This window comes from Oncorhynchus tshawytscha, linkage group LG24, assembly GCF_018296145.1.
Source record: "Oncorhynchus tshawytscha isolate Ot180627B linkage group LG24, Otsh_v2.0, whole genome shotgun sequence".
In the NCBI taxonomy this organism is placed as follows: Eukaryota; Metazoa; Chordata; class Actinopteri; order Salmoniformes; family Salmonidae; genus Oncorhynchus; species Oncorhynchus tshawytscha.
This window is the reverse complement of record NC_056452.1, coordinates 3,019,026-3,035,295: the sequence shown is the minus strand read 5'-3', so window position 1 is coordinate 3,035,295 and position 16,270 is coordinate 3,019,026. Positions and strand designations below refer to the sequence as shown.

Genomic DNA, 16,270 nt, shown 5'->3' with positions numbered 1-16,270 from the left:
TATGCTGAGGCAATGAAGAAAGTAGAGGAAGATGGGTCAAGGGGGAGGAATCCTGAGAGGGGTGTGAGTAGTAGATCTGTACCAGTACAGAGGGATAGGCCGGCAAGTGACATGTTTCAGTCAAATTTGATTTTTAGCATTTTATAGCAATGGTTGTCAACGTTACTGCAGGGATGGAATGTGAGTCGCAGAAAATTGAGGTTGTGGTGTCAGCTGCATATTCTACAGAGTATGGGTGCAGAATTGCTTTAAAGGCGTTGCATGGTCAATCTGATGTCTGAATTGGCCGTGCATTATTTACAGTGCGAGAGTTGACATCAGAAGAGTTACAGGGTGTGTTACGTGATGGTGTCACATGCTTTCAAGTTGTTGGCATGAGGTAGGACTAAATAGTGGAGTAGGGTGTGTTTTAATTTTTATTTATTTATTTATTTTTTAAAACGTGTGAGTGTAGTGTTCGATGGTAGGGTATATATATATAAAAAAAAATCATGCAAAGCATTAGGGAGTTGTACTCCAGTCTAGTAGGTGGCGATAATGCAACATATATTGGATGCCAACCGCCGTTTAACCTCATCGAAGAAGAAGTCCTCTGGTCGCCATATTGGGCTGCAGCTAACCGTACTTGGTTGAGGCGGGGAAAGTCGTTCTCCTCTGGTTCAGAAACATCTATTTTCCATGAAATACAATGTGCTTGACTTGGATAGGAGCTAGTCAGCTCTATTTGCTAACTATCGAACGTTAACCAGTCTATTTTAATCTAACGATGAATTTCGTGTTTCTCTGGTCATAAGAATGCTACTAATTAGCTACGTTGATGACTGTCACTTGGAATTAAGCTGTTCATTTTGATAGAATTCGTCCAGTCTGGTAAGTAAACTCCTTTTGGAGAGCTGGCTAGCTATTGTTTACATTGAATAATGCAATTTCCATGTAATGTTAACGGTAAGATTACCCAAATAGATGGCAAGGCTACAGTTATTAGCTGACAACGTTCATTTATTTACCAGAAACAAAATCAATGACATTTGTGCCAGCTTAGTTGGTCAATGGGTATTTGACTGACACGTCACCCATGTGGTTCAGGCTATTATTGTTAGCTACCTAAAGTGGCTTTGATTAGGTTGTCTTTTACAGATTTGTTATCCGTTTTGCACCCAATGTCAACATCACCTTGTCTTGACTATGTTGAAAGCACACTAATGTTGACCTTTCTATTTTCTCAGCTCTGAATCTCAGAACTTGTGCTCAGAAACTCAGGATCCTACAGTCACCATACCTTCCCTGTCACTTCCCAGGCCATTGCTCCTTTATTGATCCCTCAACTTCTCCATGCCATGTCTGTGTACTTGGAAACCAAAGTGGCCACCACACCTCTCCCCCTCCCCACCCACTTCTCCAAGGCTGAGCAGTCCTTCTCCCTTAAGAAACGCCGCCTCCCCTTCTCTTCATCCTCCACCTCATCTCTCTCGACTCCCGCCCATATCTCGCACTCATTACCTCCGCGCCCCCCGTCCAAGGGCTGCCCCCCTCTGAGCCGGGTCTTCCCCCAGCGCCCCCCGTCCCCCTGGTCTCCCCTCTCCCACTCCCTCATCAAATCTCCCCCTCCGCTGTCGGTGTACGACCCCGGCAGACAGCAGTCCTACTTCAACCAGTGCTTCACCAACCTGGGCCTGCTGGGGAGAGGGTCCTTCGGTGAGGTGTACAAGGTGAGTGGGAACTGTCCAAAACGGATGCACAGGAAATTAAAATATCATAGATAAAATGTATCATGTCAATCAACATTGTTAATGTGGAGAGCCTAAATAACACAAGAACAAGATCTCAGAGCTCCACTTGACCACTTCCCAGGTGCTGAGCCTCCAGGACGGGCACCACTACGCTGTCAAGCGTTCAGTCCAGCGCTTCAGGGGCAACAGTGAGCGCAACAGGAGCATGCGGGAGGCCCAGAACCACGAGCGCCTGTGCCCCCACCCACACATCCTGGGCTTTGTGGCAGCCTGGGAGGAGGGGTGCCGCTTGTACATCCAGATGGAGCTGTGCTGCACCAGCCTGCTGCTGCACGCCGAGGCCCAACCTTCCAGCCCAGGTCAGTCAGTAAAAATTGGAAAGGTGCACTGTGTGACACACCATATGTTGCATACTACTGTTCTATGGATGTGATTTGTGAATGGCAGTGAAATTAAATGTAGTTAATGTGAGTTTCTTTGTATTTGTTTATAGTTCTTGTCAGCTATTTCTATGACATATTTGGGGTGTGATGATTTCTGTTGATACACTTTGTCTGACCGCCACCGATACACAATACGGCTGTGCTAACAATACCTGAGGAATGTAACCCTGTGTGTCCATAATGACACATTTTTCTCCCATTACTCTACAGATGAGCCTGCAGCGTGGGCATACCTGTGCGACCTCCTCTCGGCGCTGCACCACCTTCACGCCCGTGGCTTCGCCCACCTGGACCTCAAGCCGGCCAACGTGTTCCTGACGCACTCTGGCCGCCTCAAACTAGGAGACTTTGGGCTGGCACTGGAGCTCCGAGGGGAGGGAGTTGCCGCTGGCCTGCCGGAGGGGAAGGGGAGGGAGAAGGAGGATGTCCAGGAGGGTGATCCCCGATACATGGCCCCAGAGCTGCTGAGGGGCGAGTATGGCCCTGCTGCTGATGTTTTCAGGTGATGATGCCGGTGCTCCCTATACTCCTTAATAATGGAGGAAGTGTTTCCCCTTTATGATGTGAAGTGCTTTGAGCACCTGGTGGGGAAAAAACATGATTTATATCTAATCAATTAGTAATAATGAGACTTTCCTGTTTCTCTCAGTCTTGGCGTGTCCATCTTGGAGCTAGCTTGCAATATGGAGGTGCCAAAAGGGGAGAGGGATGGCAGCAGCTCAGACAAGGCCGTCTACCTGCAGAGTTTACCAATGGTAATGGCGGGTTGTTGTTTTTTTTTGTACAATATATTTATTGGCATTTTTTTTTTTTTTTACAATTTAACAATCTTCTAAATATGACACAGATAATGGGTAATGGCAGCTTTTACACATCTGGGACCGTATCCACAAAGCATCTCAGAGAAGGTACTTGGAATCCTGTTAACCTGTTTTTAAGACAAAAAAACTAAACTCGGAGTAGGTTTCAGGATGATGTTCAGACACTGCTCAAACTCTGAGCCAGGAGTAAAACTCATCATAAAAGTTTCTCAGGTGCTAATCACAACAGTTTGAGGTACCGCAAAGGAAAGATGGTGATGACTCTCATTGATATTCTAACATATGATGGGAAATATCCAATTGCGGTAAGGCATCGCCAGCTGTGAACACGTTTCGGACAACCACGTTGAATGTAACTGTACATCAAATGTTGCAATGATAAAACGCTTAATATAATTTTTGCCTGACACAAATGTTGCAATGGTAAAATGCTTCTATGCTTCTAGTTTTTGCCTGACACCATCTCGTTGCCTAGTGAAATGGGCCTCGTGAAATCATTGTCAAAAGCCCAAGAGATTCATGTAGTTTTAGATTATTTATGGACTGATCATATCCTAGAAATATCCAATTCTTTCAACAAATCCAAAGCAATTGCATGTGACACAGGAACCACTGACTCACTGCCTTTTTTTATTTTCAAGACACCTGCTGTTAACTTAACTGGTTAGGACAGCTCATGTACAACTTTTTTTAATTAATTATTTTTTTAAACCAAATAGGGTAGAGTAAAATGTCTCTTAGCACTTACAACCAATTTTCTACTCTGAAATGCTTTGTGGCTACGACCCCAGGTCTTAAGAAAATGTATATGATACGCATGTTGGATTGACTTTCAATGTTATACAAGACTTGCCTGTTTGATTTGTACTCCTCCTTTTCAGCAGTGAAATGAACCTGCACACTGTCATGTCCTTCCATGTGTTTGTCTAATATTGAAAAGCAATTGGGAGCATCAGTGTAAGGGAATCATTTTGTTCATATGGTTTGCACCTGGCAAATTTGTCTTGAGTCTGGACATTCACATTTTATGCCTATTAGGGTCATCCTTTTTATCTTAATTTTCTGTTTCCCGTTATTGTCTGTGTACTTCCAGGCCTGTCAGTGGAGCTGCAGACTGTGCTGCGGATGATGCTGGCCCCGGAGTTGTCTGTGAGGGCCACCGTGCCCGAGCTCCTCACCCTGCCAGTGGTCAGGCGACACAGGTGGAGGCGTCATGTCTCCCTCTTCCTCCGCGAAACCCTGCTCACACTAGTCACCTTCTGCCAGGTTGGTAAACCCAGCCGCCATAACTTTCCGCCTCCCTCTAAACTGCGATTTAACTATTTTAATAATACATTTTTGTTCAAACTCAACTGCTAACCAGCATAAGAAAATCTATTCTAAAGTAGCTATGATACACATGTTGGATACAGGGATGCAAACTAGTCACCTTTTGGCAAAATTTGCTGTTTTGAATCCAAAATAGGTGACCTACATGATTCGTGTAGATCCGATGAGAAAAGTTTGGGCGAGAGGGGTTGGGGCTTTGGATCATTACTGGCTGTAAGCGAACGAGTGATGTGCTTTTGGAGCAATACTGGCTGTATCCAAGGCTCAGCTAATTGTTCACACAACAACATAATGCAGCACGTGACTGAAGAGAGAAGGGACAACCAATTTGCTAGTTACAGCATCAGCGCTCGCTCTGGAAAGACAGCAGAAACGCAGTTTGCCGGTTACAGCAGCACGTTCCCTGAACGATAACGAAGAGGTAGGTGAGATGCCTGACCACGGGGACAGGTGTGAGAAGATGATGGAGCGTACTTGAAAAACAACTGGCATTTGGAAAGTTTGAGGTGAGGGAGAAAGTGTGGTGGAACAAGTATTGTTAGCATTGTTAAGTATCTTGCTAGCTGGATCGAATTCTCCGTTAGCTAGCCAGAGAAATGTTGAGCAACATTAGCCAACTTAACTGATCAAATAATTGAGTTTATGGTGTAAAAATTAGTTGGTTAATGAAGTCAGACAGCTAACGTTATCTAGCTAATGTTACAACATCAGATGAGCTAACGTTAGTAACCTAACCAATTCGCTATAGTATTGACTGGTATTTGACTCCTTTCCGTTCCTCAATTTATAACGCTTTAGTTGCTTACTAGGACCCTGGCAATCTGTGTGAAATTTTAACTAACTACTATCTGTGAAATAATGTTTTCCATCTACAGTATGTGGTTAATTTTCAGAATGAGACAATTAGTTAAATGAGGCATTGCTTGTTAAACAAGTGGATTCAGGGATCAAGTGTAGCTGAAGCTGGGCCTGGCTTAAGCTGGATGCCACTATGGAGGTGAAAGGAACACCACACACTTTCCCTCTCTCACTTTTTCAATACAGTGGATTAAAAGGGGTATGCTAGGTGTACTCTCTGCCTGAAAGATATCAATTATGCCAACAAAGGGTATCATGCTCTGCTGGCACATTGTAGAACACATGTCCACAGGCAGAAAGTGTATAATGTAGTAATGTGCAGTGTAGTCCAAAAATATTGCTTTTGTTGTTGAACTTGACAGTATCACTTGTGTGTGAGTGAGGGGGATTGTTATGTTTATTTTACTCAGTGAACATTATTTTTGCACATGTTGCCTTGTGCACTTGATCGATATCTTCTAGTGTCCACTATAATAGAGCAGAAAGAGTGCCATGAAACTATTTCTACTTTTAAGATGTTTTTCCCCAAGTGCAATATTTTAGATGTGTGGTCACAATTGTTCTATTATAAAGGCTGTCATGGCTAACTGCAATATTGGTGTATTGTTTTTTTTTCTTCTCAAGGCTTCAGTGTCGTTTGCTGTAAAGTCTAGGCAACAAATATTATTGGATTGCTTTAAGTTTTTTTTTTTTTTAGATGAGTCACATTAACCCCTTTTTATTTTACACACAGACTGATCATGTAAATCATATTTGTTGTTTAATTAGTTAACCTGCATTTCACGCTAAGCAGGGAATTAATTTTTTCACAAAATAAGTCTCCTTTTTGGGCCCTCACCAGTTTGCATCCCTGTGGATAGACTCTCAATGTTGTTCAAGATGGACCTGTTTGATTTGTACTTCTATTCAAATAAACTTGTGTATTTTTTACCTTTCTCTCTTAGTCTATTTTATACTCTGGTTGGGGGCTCTTCTCCTCTCTCAACCTCCCGTTCCTTCCACGCTGGACACCCCCTTCACCGTGCACCCCTCCAAAGGAGAGTTCGGAGCTGGAGTTCATGCTGCCCCCCAGTGCCATGATGCACACTGACTCAGGCAGCCTCGAGGACGTGGTGTTTCTGCCCAACGCCCTGGGCCCGGAGCACTCCCCCACCTTCTCTCACAGGTAAATTACAAACTCTGAACTAACACGAGACCAGATAACATCCAAATGAGTGAGCATTTGAGATATTGATTGGGAGGGAGTTCTCCATTTAATGCAACCTCATTGTCCCTTTTTCTGCATATTCATATACACTGAGTGTACAAAACATTAGGACACCTGCTTTTTCCATGAGATTGACCAAGTGAAAGCTATGATCCCTTATTGTTAAATACTCTTCAATCGGTGTAGATGAAGGGGTTAAAGTATTTTTGAGACATTGATGTATGTTTGCCATTCAGAGTGTGAATGGGCAAGACAATTTTTTTTACTGTCTTTGAACAGGGTATGGTAGTAGATGCAATGCGCACCGGTTTGAGTCTGTCAACAACCGCAACACTGCTGGACCTTAGAGTTCCACTTCTTTCAGCAAAAAAACAAACTGCGATGGGTGGGCTAAGGAAAACAGTAGCCCCTGGAGAATTGGAAAAACATTGCCTGGTCGGAATCTGGGTTCCTGCTGATGGGTGGACTAGGGTATGGAGAAAAGCATTTACTCAAGTGGTTATCAACATTGCAGGCTGGTGATGTGGGATGTTTTCATGGCACACATTGGGCCCCTTGATGAAAGTGGAGCAATGTTTGAATGCCACAGGATATCTGAACATCATTGCCAATCAGGTGCATCCCTTCATGGCGGTATTGTATCCATCTGCAACTCAGTTTTTTTCAGCAGGATTATGCCACAAGGCTAGGATTGTCCAGGAATGGTTCCATGAACATGTCTGTGAATTCAGCTTACTGCAGTGGCCTGCCCAGTCACAAGATCTCAATCCAGTTGAGCATCTGTGGGATGAGATGGAACAAGCTATTTAGAGTAGAGATCCACTACCAGCCAACTTGACACAACTGTGGGATGCATTGCAGTCAACATTGGGAACGCTTTCGACATCGTTTAGAATCCATGCCCAATGAAGTGAGGCTGTTCTGCGGCAAAAGTGGGTGCAAGTCAATATTAGGAAGGTGTTCCTAATGTTTTGTACACTCAGACTACTTTACTGTCGCTGGATAATGTACAGTACCAGTCAAAAGTTTGGACACCTATTCATTCAATGGTTTTTCTTTATTTTTATTATTTTCTATGTTGTAGAATAATAGTGAAGACCAAATAACACACATGGAATCATAGTGACCAAAAAAGTGTTAAACAAATCAATATTTATTTTATTTTGATATTATTCAAAGTAGCCAACCTTTGCCTTGACAGCTTTGCACACTTTGCTTGCTCTCAACCAGCTTTAAAAATATATCTATCTTATTAGGCAAGTCGGTTAACCTCTCTGGGATATGTGGAACGGTAGCGTCCCACCTCGCCAACAGCCAGTGAAATTGCAGGGCGCCAAATTCAAAACAACAGAAATCCCATAATTAAAATTCCTCAAACATACATGTATTCTACACCATTTTAAAGATACATTTCTTGTAAATCCAGCCACAGTGTCCAATTTCAAATAGGCTTTACGGCGAAAGCACACCAAACGATTATGTTAGGTCAGCACCTAGCCACAGAAAAACACAGCCATTTTCCAAAGGAGAGTTGTCAGAAATAGCATTATAAATATTCACTTACCTTTTGATCTTCATCAGAATGCACTCCCAGGAATTCCAGTTCGACAATAAATGTTTGATAAAGACCATAATTTATGTCCAAACACCTTTTTGTTTGCACGTTTAGTTCACAAATCCAAACTCACGAGGCACGGGCAAGTCCAGGCGAAAGTCCAAAAAGTTATGTAACAGGTTGTAGAAACATGTCAAACGATGTATAGAATCAATCTTTAGGATGTTTTTATCATACATCTTCAATGTTTCAACCGGACATTTCCTTTTGTCTTTAGAAATGCAATGGAACGCAGCTAACCCTCACGGGCACGCGTGAGACTGAGCTCATGGCACTCTGCCAGACCCCTGACTCAATCAGCTCTTATTCTCTCCTTCTTCACAAGGTTCTAAAGACTGTTGACATCTAGTGGGAGCCTTAGGAAGTGCAATATGACCCCATAGACACTGTATATTCGATAGGCAATGACTTGTAAAAACTACAAACCTCAGATTTCCCACTTCCTGGTTGGATTTTTTTTTCTCAGGTTTTTGCCTGCCATATGAGTTCTGTTATACTCACAGACATCATTCAAACAGTTTTAGAAACTTCAGTGTTTCCTATCCAAATCTACTAATTATATGCATATTCTAGCTTTTGGGCCTGAGTAGCAGGCAGTTTACTCTGGGCACCTTATTATCCAAGCTACTCAATACTGCCCCCCCAGTCCCAAAACTTAGGAAAAAATTCTTATTTACAAGGACGGCCTACCAAAAGGACTAAGGGGGCTGAAAAAAAAGTATACATCACGACAAGAGACAACACTACATAAAGAGAGACCTAAGACACAACAGCATGGCAGCAACACATGGCAGCAGCACAAAACATGGTACAAACATTATTGGGCACAGACAACAGCACAAAGGGCAAGACGGTAGACAACAATGCATCACGCGAAGCAGCCACAACTGTCAGTGTCCATGATTGAGTCTTTGAAGAGATTGAGAACGGGTATTGTATGTGGAGGATGAGGGCTGCAGTTGATATCTCAGATAGGGCGGAGTGAGGCCTAAGAGGGTTTTTATAAATAAGCATCAACCAGTGGGTCTTGCAACGGGTATACAGAGATGACCAGTTTACAGAGGAGTATAGAGTGCAGTGATCTGTCCTGTAAGGAGCATTGGTGGCAAATCTGATGGCCGAATGGTAAAGAACATCTAGCCGCTCGAGAGCACCCTTACCTGCCCATCTATAAATTTTGTCTCTGTAGTCTAGCATGGGTATGATGGTAATCTGAATCAGGGTTAGTTTGTCAGCTGGTGGAAGGGGCCAGAAGAGAGTTTAGGGCATTTAGAGTACAGGCCGGTGTTGGTGGTGGCTGATAACACCCAGACACAGTCAACAAAGAGTTATTTAAACGTTTTTAGTGTGTAAAACCAGCAAATCAAATTGTTTAGGGACAGACTTGGTGAAGACAACCGAGCACTGAAGGTGCGTTTCAATTAACAGGTGTGCCTTGAGTTAAAACCTCTTGTAACTACCCATCCTGGATCCGGGAGCGTTGTCATCAACTGACACTAATTAGCATAACGCAACGGACATAAATATTACTAGAAAATATTCATATTCATGAAATCACAAGTGAAATATATTGAAAAACAGCTTAGCCTTTTGTTAGATTTTGAAAATATGCTTTACAGCCAAAGCAAGACAAGCATTTGTGTAAGTTCATCGATAGCCTAGCATAGCATTATGCCTAGCTAGCAGCAGGCAACCTGGTCACGAAAATCAGAAAAGCAATCAAATTAAATCGTTTACCTTTGAGCTTCGGATGTTTTCACTGACAAGACTCCCAGTTAGATAGCAAATGTTCCTTTTTTCAAAAAATATTATTTTTGTAGCCGAAATGACTCCGTTAGTTCTTCACGTTTGGCTGAGAATTCGACCGGAAATTGCGGTCACAACAACGCCGAAAAATATTCAAAATTAGCTCCATAATATCGACAGAAACATGGCAAACGTTGTTTATAATCAATCCTCAAGGTGTTTTTCAAATATCTATTCGATAATATATCAACCAGGACTTGTGGCTTCTTAGTAGGAAAGAGAGAAACAATGGCCACCTTTGTCTATTACGCACAAATCACTCAGAGCCCTCAGCTGGCCACTTACGCAATGTTGTCCACGCTCATTTTTCAAAATAAAAGCCTGAAACTATGTCTAGTGGCTGTAGAAACATTAGGGAAGCCATATCAACCAGATTCCTTTTTTCTATCCCTTTCAATGGGCAATAGGGATGCATAGGAACACAGGGGTTTCAAAATAAGAGTCACTTCCTGATTGGATTTTTCTCAGGCTTTCGCCTGCAATATCAGTTCTGTTATACTCACAGACAATATTTTTACAGTTTTGGAAACTTTAGTGTTTTCTATCCTAAGCTGTCAATTATATGCATATTCTAGCATCTGGTCCTGAGAAATAGCCCGTTTACTTTGGGAACGTTATTTTTCCAAAAATGAAAATAGTGCCCCCTAGTTTCAAGAGGTTAAGAAAAGTGCAAGGGTGGTAATATATTTGTCCGCAACTGTACCTGTTAAGCTAAAAGCGTCAACAATAAAAATATATTGAAGGAAAAAGGAAACTGTACACTGCTCTTGATAGTATCACTGATCTTTAATAAGCTTACGTATCGGCCACATGGCCTTCGTCAGAGCTTTGGGGATTTTTTGAAAGTTGCACCATTATGTGGACCTGGCCCCACCCACATCTGTTCTACACATCAAAAGGGGGTTGGAGGCAAAGGAAAAATAAATAAGTGCTACCAAATACAACAATATGCATTTCATAAATATTACAAAAGTGTATAAATAAGGCGTATTAAACACGTCTGTAAAATCTCAGAGGACATAGACATTTTTCATTAGTCATTGGGTACATCATACGAAAAATGTCAGAATAATCTACAAGAGACACATATTTCATGTTCAAATTCACAACATAACATACATAGGCATAATAAAAAGATATTAAAATAAAATGCAATGTTAGCACTGCTGCTGAAAAAGATAGTGAGATCAATCTTTTGTCCATCCTTTCAGCCACAGTTACTCAATAGAAAAAGGCTTAACTTATATTTCACTTACTTTTTGCCCTTTGACATTCACACAATTTTCTCATTCAACAGAATCAAATCCCGGCTATCCATGGGAAGCACCTCCACCCCTCTTCCGAACTCCCCTCCAGTATTCCATCAACTCAGTCCTGCCCACACCCCTATACACTCTGGTCACATCCACACACCTTCACGTAGCCTCAACCTCGCACATACACCCTCCAGCATCCACTCAGACAGATCCCGCCACACAATGACAGCACTCACAGGGTCCCCCAAAGGCACAAGCTCTCACAGACTCAGCCAGATAGACCGGTCCATGGACACACACAATCAGCACAACACATCTACACACACTTCCCAATGGCCCGTCCGGAACTGGGTCCGCTCAGAGCCCCTCCCTCGACCCAGCTTTGAACCAAAGAACCTGCTCAGTCTGTTCGATGAGACGACTTCTACGTTGGAAGGACAACCACTGGACTGAATTGCCATGTGTATTATATAGTTCTCAGTTTCTGTTTTTAAAATGCCTGTTTCAAACAATTTTGTTCCCTTTTATTAGTTAACAAGTTCTTCCTTCAATTTGTAATTGATTGCATTAAAAGAATGGGTCAAGTGATTATATACAGTATTCCGTTATGAACTTTTCATGTCTTTGTATATTCACAATCAACTATTTTGGTGATGGCAAGAAAATGTTTAATAGCTCATATTTACTGCTATAATCCATGACTCAAAGCCATTTAAAGAGATGTTGGAATCTTATCCTGTCTATTCATACTCAATTGATTACATGCGATCAATAGATGGGGGGGGGTTTATCATCCCAAAGATTGACTGAATATAATATAATTGCAGTTCACACACGGCCATATCTCCATGTTACAGGACTTGTTTACGGAAGACAAAGGCGGCCACCTGTGCTAATTAGCATGCTCTGAACACCTGCGTGTAAGCTTAACCCTTGTGTGGTGTTAATGTTTTTGTTAGTCACCCAATGAACCCACGGCATTATTGGGTTTTTAAAACCGTACAGCCGTAACAATTTACGTAAAAATACTTAATGTTGACTTATATCAATTACAAGAAATACAGACAGCGTACATGGTTAATATTTGCCATTTACCTCACTTACCGCACTTTTATTTTTTAGAGAATGCGATTTTTGTAAACAAATCAATTTCAATTAAGACATGGGTGGAATTATTGTTTATCTTGAACAAATATAAATGAAACAAGGTTTTCATCACTATTGATGTTTTGCTTTGAACTGAACAAATTGGAAGGACAAATTTTACATACAGTATTTAATGGAAATGATAAATGAGCCCCGTTGAACACAAATTAAGGCCGATCTACACACCACATGAGCAACTGTATTTCTTGCACTTGATGCATGTGTACTGTGTCTTCCTGTCCTTGGGTCCACACACATCGCAGTGCTTCTTGTTGCTTCCGGCTGCAATCTTGAATGATGAAAACACTTAGTTCAGGAATTTGTCTAACATCTCACTCACTCACGTAAAATAGTTACAGCAGACCCAGGTAGGAGAGTCCGATACACACACATGCGAAAACATCACTCACACTTACTTGTTGGTTCTGTGGGTTGGACGGTTTAATCGATTTGTAACAGGGAACAACAGTCGAGCTTATTATATGGCCGACTGACCTTCAGTTAGACCTGCGCAATATAGGCCTATGCAATAATAAATGCATCTTCATATGGGATTTTATTATAGGCATAATAGGCTAGGAGTAGCTATAGATTGAAGTTATAGGGCTATGTATACCATGCTATTATGCTTATTACCTTACCTGCATTCTTTCTGTAGGTTACCTCTGTATCATTGACATCCAAAATGTTTTGCGCATGGAGACAGTAGGTGTGTTTTTCTGCATGGGTTCTGTTGGCTACTATATATTTTTGGCTGCATATATTTTCAGAAGGTGAACGCCAAATCATGGCACACAGCTGCTCTATTTGGATAGGGCGGTGAGAAATTCAGTGCATCGTCTTGTTTATCAGAAACATGCTGTGCCGGACACCATGGCATTCCAGGTGTGGTTATGGTATTGGTATTGGTATAGGGGTTGAATTGCCACATCAAATGTTTAGAATGTTTAAATAGTATATGATATTATCAATGCTCCAATATTGATATAACAGTTTTATAAACATTTACGTACATACACTTGTTTTCACATCATGAAGCTAAATACACCCCTAGAAAACATAGTGTAACAAGCCAAGTCTGGTCATGGAATCCCCCCCCCCCATTTTTAGTTTTAGTTTTTTGTCTTTGGGATGAATCAGACATATTTGTTCAATACCCTACCCCTGGTGGCCATGGAGTGCTCAGTAGCGTCCCCCACAGGTGCAATTTCTCCAAACTTTGATGATTTGTAAATCAACAATAGATGAACATATCCAAACATTATTTGACATGAAGTTCCTTAAGGGATCCTTTTAAAATAATGTCGGACCCACATTCCAAGCTTGAATATCAAGGACTGAATAACACATTTTAAAAAGTGCACAACTTCAAACATTGAATTGGCATATGGTGATGCAGTACAACTTTATTTAGTTATTTAATGAATGTACATATCATTTTACATGTCAATTAGAATGAAATTGGTGAAGATATAATTGACATTCCTAACCCTAGGATTAGGTGGAAAACTACAAAATACGCCATATTTGTAGTTCACAACTTCTGGTATAGGGAACAAATTGTAAGTCTTTTTTTGTTTTTAAATAGGCTACATTATTTTTTATTTTTTTAAACTAATATTGCATAAGCAAACGTATCAAAAAGTATAATACAAATTTGACAGGAAACATATGATACCTACAGGAAGTATCAATGTCAGGTCACGACATAACCGTTCCGGAAGCACCAACTAGTGACCACCACAGTGGTCACTAGTTACCACAGCCACAAAGTCATAAACCCAGCCGATTTCTACAATGTATCTTTTTAAAATGTGATTTTTAACCTTACCCTTAACCACACTTCTAACCTCATGCTTAACTATAATCTTAAATTAGGATCACATTTTTGTTTTCATACATTTTTACAATGTATATATATACTGAACAAAAATATAAACATAATATGTAAAGTGTTGGTCCTGGTCCCATGCTTCATGAGCTGAAATAAAAGATGTTGCATACGCACAAAAAGCTAATTTCACTCAAATTTTGGGGGAAAATGTGTTTATCTTCCTGTTAGTGAGCATTTCTCATTTTTTCCAAGATAATCCATCTAAATGACAGGTGTGGCATATCAAGAAGCTGATTAAACAGCATGATCAATACACAGGTGCACCTTGTGCTGTGGACAATAAGTCCACTCTAAAATGTGCAGTTTTGTCACACAACACAATGCCACAGATTCATCAAGTTTTGAGGGAGAGTGTAATTGGCATGCTGACTGCAGGCGTGTCCAGAACTGTTGCCAGTGAATTGAATGTTAATTTCTCTACCATAAGTGTTGTTTTAGAGAATTGGGCAGTACGTTCAACGTGTAACCACGCCAGCCCAGGCACTCCACATTCGGCTTTTTCACCATAGTCTGAGACCAGCCACCTGGACAGCTGATGAAACTGTGGGTCTGCAAAAACTGTCAGAAACCATCTCAGGGAAGCACACATCTCAATGAAGCTCATCTGTGTGCTTGTTGTCCTCATCAGGGTCTTGACCTGACTGCAGTTTGGCGTCGTAACCATCTTCAATGGACAAATGCTCACCTTCGATGGCCACTGGCAAGACAGAGAAGTGTGCTCTTCACGGATGAATCCCAGTTTCAACTGTACCGGACACATGGGACTATAATTTGAAAAGCAGATGTTGGCTGCGTTTCCTTTACTCTGCGGTCCAACTCATCCCAAACCATCTCAATTGGTTTGAGGTCGGGTGATTGTGATGGCCAGGTCATCTGATGCAGCACTCCATTTCCTTGGTCAAATAGCCCTTACACAGTCTGGAGGTGTATTTTGGGTCCTGTTGAAAAACAAATTATAGTCTCACATTTAGCGCAAGCCAGATGGGATGGCGTATCGCTGCAGAATGCTGTGGTAGCCATGCTGGTTAAGTGTGCCTTGAATTCAAAATAAATCACAGACGGTGTCACCAGCAAAGCACCCCCACACCATCACACCTCCTCTTCCATGAATCAGGTGGGAACCACACATGCAGAGATTATCCATTTACTTACTCTGTGTCTCACAAAGACACAGCGGTTGGAACCAATAATCTCACATTTGGACTCATCAGACAAAAGGAAAGATTTCCACTGGTCTAATATCCATCGCTCGTGTTTCTTGGCCAAAGCAAGTCTCTTCTTGTTATTGGTGTCCTTTAGTAGTTGTTTTTTTGTTGCAGCAATTCGACCATGAAGGCCTGATTCACCCAGTCTCCTCTGAACAGTTGATGTTGAGATGCGTCTGTTACTCTGTGAAGCATTTATTTGGGCTGCAATTTCTGAGGCTGGTAACTCTAATAAACGTATCCTCTGCAGCAGAGATAACTCTGGGTCTTCCTTTTCCTCATGAGAGCCAGTTTCATCATAGCGCTTGATGGTTTTGCGACTGCACTTGAAGAAGCTTTCAAAGTGTCTTAAAGTAATGATGGACTGTCATTTTTCTTTGCTTATTTGAGCTGTTCTTGCCATAATATGGACTTGGTCTTTTACCAAATAGGGCTATATTCTGTATACCACCTGTTAAAAAGAAAATTGCTATTGCAACCTCTTTGATTGCAAAGATTGATTGAGACCAAAAGCTCCAGAGAAGTTTCAAGTGTTTATTACCAAGGATGCTGTGAGCTGAGTGCATACATTTAGAAAGTTCACAACACATCTTATTCTTCACTCCTTTTGGTCACCACACTCTTGTAGGTGTCACTTCCCCAGCTATACATTTTACGACCCCAATGAGTTTCCCATATCTCCCCTGTGGAATGTCCATTGTCCTCTCTTTGTTTAGCTTGATGTTTAAAAAAAAAAAAAAAAAAAAGACCTTTATTTAATTTAACCAGGTAAGCTAGTTGAGAACAAGTTCTCATTTACAACGTCAGAATCACACCCCGTCCATCTTCACTGTCCTGGGCCTGACCCTGCTCTCTGATCCTAGGCAATTTTCTCTTATCTGATTAGGTCAACCTTTCCAAATTAGCATACACACAGTTTCATGGCCTAAACTCCATTAATACTCACAGTAATCGTTCACT

At 41.5% G+C, this 16,270-nt stretch overlaps 1 protein-coding gene across 1 annotated transcript; it reads left to right on the top strand.

Annotated features, from left to right (window-relative positions):
• The first annotated feature begins 611 nt into the window (after nt 1–611).
• Nucleotides 612–11,658, top strand: LOC112223869 (membrane-associated tyrosine- and threonine-specific cdc2-inhibitory kinase). The gene is given in 9 exon segments (XM_024387162.2): nt 612–870; nt 1,227–1,709; nt 1,852–2,089; nt 2,384–2,675; nt 2,823–2,869; nt 2,872–2,928; nt 4,088–4,260; nt 6,126–6,346; nt 11,107–11,658. Coding segments are annotated over 8 exon segments (1,812 nt in total). The 5' UTR covers nt 612–870; nt 1,227–1,337; the 3' UTR covers nt 11,519–11,658.
• Nucleotides 11,659–16,270: the final 4,612 nt, after the last annotated feature.